The sequence below is a fragment of the Diceros bicornis genome, chromosome 31 (genome assembly GCF_020826845.1).
Source record: "Diceros bicornis minor isolate mBicDic1 chromosome 31, mDicBic1.mat.cur, whole genome shotgun sequence".
NCBI classification, from domain to species: domain Eukaryota; kingdom Metazoa; phylum Chordata; class Mammalia; order Perissodactyla; family Rhinocerotidae; genus Diceros; species Diceros bicornis.
In genome coordinates, this window is record NC_080770.1 from 15,707,187 (window position 1) to 15,715,878 (window position 8,692).

The 8,692-nt window shown below is 37.7% G+C and overlaps 1 protein-coding gene across 1 annotated transcript; it reads right to left on the reverse strand.

The window, feature by feature from the left end:
• Positions 1–1,939: 1,939 nt before the first annotated feature.
• LOC131395585 (olfactory receptor 5B12-like) lies at positions 1,940–2,893 on the reverse strand. The gene has a single exon (XM_058527443.1). The coding sequence runs from the start codon at positions 2,891–2,893 to the stop codon at positions 1,940–1,942; it is 954 nt and encodes a 317-aa protein (XP_058383426.1).
• Positions 2,894–8,692: the final 5,799 nt, after the last annotated feature.

Below are 8,692 nucleotides of genomic sequence, written 5' to 3' on the forward strand. Positions count from 1 at the left end.
AGGCAATTTTGCTGTAAAAATAAAATAATGAATAAAAAAATAAAAAAGAGACATTAAAAAGGGCATAATGAAATGTGTGGTACATAGCTGGACTACATTTAAATGTTCCGTCACAAGCCCAGTCCTTATATTTCACCAAATCATCTAGTCAGATTCTGTACCAAATACCAAAACTCTGTCTATGTCATGTTCTCCGCTATCAAATAGTAAAAAATTTTCACCATTTTCAAGAAATTTATACTCATCAGGAGTCATGCAACCGTTTCTTTTCAGGGGCAGGAGATAGGAAGAGGAACTTGATTCATTTGCCTCCAACTTCTAACATTGCATGATAAATTTGGTAAAGACATTAGAGAACAACTGTTGTATCTTAAGTTAGCTAAAGAATTAGCTGACTAATGCTCTTGAAGACTGTTGTGAATGACTAGCCTCCTCTTTATATTTGCCATAGTTTGGTGAACTTTTGGTTTGGACAGGTGGGAGGGAGGACTATGCTCGTCCTAGTATTTGCAAACTGATATGTCATCATTTTCTAGTATAGTATGCAATCTGGCTTTACATTCTCTTATTTCACACTTCCAGTAAGTTTTATCACCATATTTTCTAGTTGAAACTGAACTGTCAAATCAAACTCTCAACCAATTATTTTATCTTTTATGGCAAAATTGCCTGAATCTGAATGAATTCTTAGGGTGCTAACACCTTGAAATTAAAAAGCTGGGCTAGGGGCCGGCCCGGTGGCGCAAGCGGTTGGGTGCGCGCGCTCCGCTGCGGCGGCCCGGGGTTCGCTGGTTCGGATCCCGGGCGCGCACCGACGCACTGCTTGGTAAGCCATGCTGTGGCGGCGTCCCATATAAAGTGGAGGAAGATGGGCACAGATGTTAGCCCAGGGCCGTCTTCCTCAGCAAAAAAAGAGGAGGATTGGCGGATGTTAGCTCAGGGCTGATCTCCTCACAAAAAAAAAAAAAAAAAAAAAAAAAAAGCTGGGCTAGATTATTCTTAGAGACCAGAAGGACAGCCAAGTCAACCTCTACTTTGAGGTGAATGTTGCTATAAGTTGGCGACCTGACTGTACACTTGAAGGGAGAAACATGAAACATGTCCTAGCCTGAGCATCTGACGACAGAGTCAAGCAGTAGCTCAATATTAAATGTCATTTTTATTTTAGTGAATTAAAATATGCTTTTATTGTTGTTTCCCTTTTCTTATACTCTGGTCTGCTTCCTTTATTAAAATTGTCACATAAAGATGTTGATTCTGGATCATGGGTAAATAAAGATGGAAATTGAGCTAAATAAGGGTGCCCATATAATGACATTTATTATCATTGAAAAGCAACAAAACAAACAAACAAACAAAAGCCTGCAATAAGAAATCTGTACCCTGGATATTTGGAACCAATTTTAAGTATAGTAAAAGGAAATATTTTCATTAAAAAGTTTTTAGAAATAAAATTTAAAAATCACATATATAGGGACTATTTCTATTAAAAAATTAATAGATTCATATTTAAGAATGCATTATCAGACACCAAAATCATTGTTTTAAATAATCATATAAGTAAACTAATTCCATTTGTCTCTGGAACTCATTCCTCTGTCCATTCATGGGTCTGTGAATTACATGGGGTTTGCATGAATGAGGTGTGTGTGGGCAGGTACTTAAATACACTTGTGACTGTAAGTGTGCATATGGGAGTGTGGATGATTATGTAAACAAGTAATACAATGTAATTAAAGGGAAATTTTAAACTAAGACTTCTAAGTTCATGTTGATTCTTCCTAAACTATTATTCCTGTGGTCTCATATTTGTCAAGATATTTGCTTCATAGATGTAATAAACAACTAGGAATTTACAGAATTGCTGGTATAGCAATTCAGTATTTTCTCTAGATAGGTCTGAGCTGGATGAAATTGTTTTTTTGTTAATTCTATATAATTAGAATATGAATCCTATAAAATACTTAGCTTTCCCACAAGCCTTTTTAAAGGCAGTCTTGATGTCTTTGTTCCTCAGGCTGTAGACCAGTGGATTTAGCACGGGAATAACTATGGCATAGAACACAGATGCGATTTTGTCTGTGTGCATGGAATGGCTGGAGCTGGGCTGTAAGTACATGAAGATGCCTGTCCCATAGTACATGGAGATGGCAGTGAGGTGGGAAGCACAGGTGGAAAAGGCCTTCTGGTGTCCTTTAGATGAGTGCATCCTCAAGACAGTGATCAATATAAGCAGGTAGGAGATTAAGATGACCAGGATAGAAAAGAGGGCATTGATGCCCACCAAAACAAATAAGACCATCTCACTGATGTAGTTGTCTGAGCATGAGAGAGTCAGGAGAGGAGGAACATCGCAGAAAAAGTGATCCATCACATTGGATCTACAGAAAGAGAGACTGAATATGTCCCCAGTGTGGATGGAGGCTTGCAGGAAACCAAGGACATAGGGACCTATGATCAGACATGCACACACCCTTGTTGTCATGATGGTGGTGTAATGTAGTGGTTTACACACCGCTGCATGGCGATCATAGGCCATTGAGGCCAAGAGAAAATTTTCTACTTTGAAAAAGACTGCAAAAGAGAATATCTGAGCAGCACATGCATTGTAAGAAATGACCTTGTTTCCTATAAATAATCCAGCTACCATTTGGGGAGTGACAGCTGTGGAATAACCAACGTCCGCCAGAGAGAGATTACTGAGGAAGAAGTACATAGGCGTATGGAGATGAGAGTCCCGCAGGATCAACATGATCATCCCCAAGTTCCCAACCAGAGTGATGAGGTAGATGAGAGTGAATATCATAAAGAGTGGGATCTGCAGTTCTGGGTCATCAGTTATCCCTGTAAGAATGAATTCAGTCACCTCTGTACTGTTCTCCACCAGACTCATTTGTGGATTATGTGAATGCCCTACAGCAATGAGAAAAGAGGATCTGTATAGCTACTGTGCTTAGAGCCATCATTATGTCCAATGTATAACTTATATCAGTATTCTCTGAATTTAACATGGGCATAACAGCAAAATATAATTTTTGAAAAATGATAAACTATAGATTGTTCTAACCAAATGTATTTTGGAGATAATATAACCTAATCTTCTATCTTCATAAATAATTGAAGTAAAGTGCATAGATGGAGGGACATGCAAAATCACAGGATTATTTATTATTATTATTATTTCAAACACTAACACAGAGTATTCATTCAATAAGTAGGTTTAGTGTAATTCAGTTCATTTCACTTGAATCACCATTTTGCCATCATCTCCATTGTATCAAGCTCTGAATTATATGTTAGCAGAAGACATCTTAATATATTGTGTTCTAGCCTTCAATAATCACACAAGATAATAGGATACATAGATTGTATAATTACCATACAGTGGGATACTATAGAAATTCACATACAGGAATAAAGACATCTAGAGAATAAAAGTTAAAAGTATGAGTCCCGACTAGGGACAGCTGGACACAAACTCTAGCTCTACCATATACTGAATGGCTTACCTTGGGTATTGCTCAGTATCACTTGACCATCAGTTTCCTTTGAACTCACTATTAAACCATATTGATAACGCAATCTAACATTGTAAGTTCTTGTACATTATGAAGAGGACAGAGTGATTGATCTGTGTATGGATTGGGGGGGTGGATGTTGTAACAGAGGGATTCCAGAGAAGTATGAAATCTAACATCCTATATCCTCACTCATTCTATTGCTTCTGTCCCAAATTCCTTTCACTCTGTATTCCTTCCATAATTTCCTCCAACTTTTTATACACTACTCTTCTTCTATCTATGTAAGTGGCCAGTCTAGCTATGTCAACTAAGAATCCATTTATTTTCTGTGTCATCTTGAGTATTAACTAATGGGCCTGCATCTCAGTTTTCCCACCTTTTAAAATGGAGATAACAATATTGTCTGGCACTTTAAAAGCATTTTATAGATATAAATGCTGTTATGTCTAAAAACTAGTTTAATGTATCATGTTGAAGATAGTGACAGGCTCTAACTAGGGATCCAAATTGTAGGTGAGGTTAAGGGGGGCTTCCATGTGAGCATGAAATCTGGGATCCTGTTATCTCACTCATTGTATTTTCCTGTGCATTAATCTCATTAATCTATGCTAGAGATGATGATGACTTGGACCAGGGTGGTAGTGAGAGAGCTAATGAGAAATTATCCAATTCTGGATATATTTTAAAAGTTAGGTTGGCTGGATTTCCTGATATATTGAACATTGAACATTAGAGAAAGAGAACAATGATGACTCTATTTTTTTGGAGAGTGATAGAAGTAGCATGTGTTTGGGAAAGAACAAAGAGGGACCAGTGCAGGTTAGTCGTGGTGAATTTGAGATTATTTTTGGCCATCCAAGGAGAAGTGTTGCATAAACACTAGGGTATATGAGTCTGGAGTTCAGAGGAGAGGACTGGCAGTGTTAAGTTACATTAATTTGAACTCTATTGGAAATTTCTAATTTTTCAATATCTTCGTATTAAATTCACAAGACTAAATAACATCACCAAAGGAAAAAGTTTAAAGAAGAGTATTGTACTGTTAACAAAGTCAAGAACATAAGGCGATATAGTGTTAAGAGGAAAGTGGGAGGGAAAATTGCCACCACTTGAGATGGCAGCAAGGGAAACACCATCCCAGGACACAGATTTCAGTTAGACCAAGTATGTAAAGGGGGAACTTTCTGAGGAAAGGTTAAGTGTATAATGGATTATGTTAATGACTGACAATAAATTCTGGAAGGCTCAGTGGAAAGATTTCAAGATTTTGGGCAGGAATGAGTTTGGGGACAGAAAAAGGGGTATAAAGAGATACAGACATCATTTTATAGGGGTTGAGGGCTGATCTGAGATTCTCAGCTTCACGGTAAGTGACATAGCTATAAATAGAACAATGAGATTAGTCCTAAAGTCTCCAGGTGGACAGTGAAAACCAGGTTACGAGGTTAGGGTGAGAAAGGAAGGGTGAAGGTCTTGAGAGAAGTGTGCAGAGTTCCTTGTTCCCTCTTTACTTCTGCTATTGGAGGTGTGGAGGTCACTGGAGAGCAGTATTATCCAGAGAAGGACACCCTCTTGTTTCCTCATCAAACTACTTACCTCAATAAATACACACCTATACATGCCCTTAAATCTGGTAAAACAATGTACTAAAAGGCATTTCTTTTTTCTTTTTTTTTTTTTTTACCATCTTTCTTCTCAACAAAGTGAAGTGGATCTTAATCCAAAATTTTCTTGGTGGAAAAAAAAACTAGTTTTAGGTACACTCTTGTGATCAAACTAATCTGTTGATAAGAATAAAGTGTTTTGAAGCATTCGTTGACCTCTTATTCTTGGCTCAAAGATAGGGAACATTTTATGGATTGTTCTGCCACATACATGTTGCTCATGAAATAATTAAAAAGTGCAAACTTCCTGACAAGATGCTCTGTGCCCCCAGTCCAAATCTCATTTATTCTTCAAAGAATAACAAAGTTTCAAAGCGTCCATGAAGTCTTTAGTAACTCTTCCTCTTTAGACGCTGGTTTACCATTATAATCTGTAGGGAACCATTTATCAGTGTTACTCGTAACAATTTTATCTAATTTAAGCTTCACCTTCTCCTATAGATGATCAATACTGTATAAATGGATATCAGAACTTTAATAATGACTTAAAGTACTATAGCTAGGATTTATTGTGCACTTGTTATTTTGGGGGCACCACATGCATACTAACTTCGAATTATTTATCATGCAATAGTGTGAGATACATGTGGGGACATTGCAGCTTGCTGACAATGAGTTACATACTGAAGACCATAAAACTAGCAAATAGCAGAGTTAGAATTTGAAACGATGTCATTTTGAATCAAAGTCTGAGTGCTTAATCACTAAGGAATACTCCCTTAATATTTTACATATAATCTAAACTGCCTCCCCTAGGCCTGGACACCAAAAAGTTACTCATTATATTGCATTATTCATGACTGACTGATGTATTGAATGTCATTCTGAGCCAATGTGGGGAATTAAAAATCATGGCATTGGGAATCAAATATACTTATCAGGTAGTATGAATTTGAACAAATAACCTATCTTTCTGAATCCCCCCCAAATGACAAGAACTATGTCCACAAATATTTACAATCCGTTTCTTCTACCTAACCTCCAATAAAAAATCCTTCTATGGTTAAAAGGAACATAACTTCTTTTTTGTGTGTGTGTGAGGAAGATCAGCCATGAGCTAACATCCATGCCAATCCTCCTCTTTTTGCTGAGGAAGACTGGCCCTGAGCTAACATCTGTGCTCATCTTCCTCCACTTTATATGGGACACCGCCACAGCATGGTTTGACAAGCGGTGCCTCGGTGCACACCCGGAATCCGAACCTGGGCCACTAGCAGCAGAGGGCGCACACTACACCACTACGCCATGGGGCCGGCCCAAAAGGAACATAATTTTTTAGTAACACTAATCATTAAGCCACATGAAGAGCTGAAATCTGTTCTTTCATTCCTCTAACATTCATTCTCTCTTCAAGTACTAAGTGTTTGTGGTATACCAGGTGATGTGCTAATTCTAAGGCCTACAGTGATATACAGAACACATTCTCTGACCTCAGGATGTGTAGTGGACCAGGACAGACATATGAACTGGTGATTATTATGGGATATTCTTATTCTTTATTTTCCTGGTTACCTCTGTCTCTACAAATCTATACAGACTATAGAGTGGATCTAGAGGCTTACCTTGCTCCCTGAACAATGCAACAGGCAAATCCAGCAGATTCATATGTGAGTTTCAAATCACAAATTCAGTCCGTGATTTTGAAAAAGAAGCACCATACAGACATGTTTTCTTTAGTATTTGGTCAAAAGTGTAAAAGTTCTCCAGAGCAAAAAGATATGGAGGAAAAAAAATGTTTATTTGCTTTGGAAGTAGCTAGCACAAATTTTATTGTTAGATCTGCTGATCTCTCTTCTCAGATAGGTCATTAACTGTTTTGAGCCTCTGAATCTTCATCTATAAAGTGGAAATATTGGAAATATTTCCCCCAGCAACATGCTCCCTGGAAGACTGCTGCTGTCGTGAGAAAATAAGAGAGTCCCTGTAACGTCTTACACCTGAAAAGATGTAATCATCATAAGCATAATCAAGGTCACTATTATTTGCAGATATTTTCCCTGGTCATTATTGCAGGATCTTGGTAAATCTCAGTTTGGAGGAAGGTCATCATTGGTACTAGACAATTATTAACAATCAGGTGAATGACTGAATGGTCAAGGAGCCCTGGAACTTGGCCTGGTTCCTCTAATATGAGGCCCAATGAAGTCATACAGGGACTCTAAAAGTTTAAGACTGGGAACCAGGAGGGGGCCATAAAATCATGGAACGCCCAGGGGACAAAGCCCCTCATGAGAGCAACAACAACTCCTTACTCACACACTAGAGAATGCTTGATTAATGTGTCCATAGGCATCCAGCTCTGCTCGTTGAGGGAGATCATGAGTGTGTTTATATTACTTGTACTAATTCTCTTTGATAATGCAAAAATAAAGTTACAGCATTACCTCTAGGGTAGAAATTTGTCATATATATGGGAGGATAGGGACACAGGCACTGTCATTAAACAAGCCAAATGGATCCCAGAAATTATTGCATCTCTTAATTCATCTTAAATATTTGCACCATTGATATGAATTATCCATTCATTCAACTGTTTATTGATCCCAAATGAGTGTCAGCACAGTCTTAGGCCCTGGGTACATATATCCTTGCAAAACAAATGTGGTTCTTAGTCTCATATGCCTAAGTTTAATAAAGCAGACAAACACAAAACAATAACAAACAAGCATATAGTTATAAATAGAACAGAAAAATCTACTTGAAATTGATTGGTCAGAATGTCTTCTCAGGAGAATCAACATTTCAGCCAAGGCCTAGAGGATGAAAAGTGGCAGCATGGGAAAGATTGCACAAGCAAAGTGAAAAGTTATGGTAAAAGTCTCCAGTTGTCAAAGAACGTGGCTAAATCTAAAGAAGCCAGAGTGACTGCAGCATAGGTAGTAAAACCTCTTCCTTAGCAGCTTCTTTTCAGTGTCCCTTCCAGGATAAAATCTTTAAACAAATCAAAACAAAACAAAAATGCTCATCCCAAACACCAGAACTATCAATAGGAATAATATGTATGGATCATGGAACCAGAATGGGCAGGTTGCATAAATAACTCAAATCTTGTCCTGACTAAAGCAAAAATTACTGGGATTGACAATTACCTTCAGATTGGAATCCATTTTATTCCTTTTAATTTGGGAACCTGTATCATTGTAAGCAAAGTTATAATGTATCACCCAAGGAGAATCCATCATATCTAAAAATGTATTCCTTACAGCCTATGGGTTTTAAAAGCCACAATAAAGTGAGTAATTCCTCACATTTGCCTTATGGCATTTGGGTAATTAACCTCTACACTATTGAGGCACGACTAGTAGTACACTCATACACCAAAGTATTCAACCTGTTCATTTCTCATCCATCACCATCTTATATTACTAACGTCTTTTGTCTTGTCCTGGGAGAAACACGTGATGCTCTTATTACTGGAAATGCATTAAAATTTTTCTTTCTTCTAAGTTAATGCTGTAACCAGTATGTATATACTGTGCTTGTTATGAGCATATAATGTGCAGACAG

What these genes read in the sequence shown, in the direction of transcription:
- LOC131395585 (XM_058527443.1), bottom strand. Translation starts at nt 2,893, where the DNA reads ATGAGTCTGGTGGAGAACAGTACAGAGGTGACTGAATTCATTCTTACA.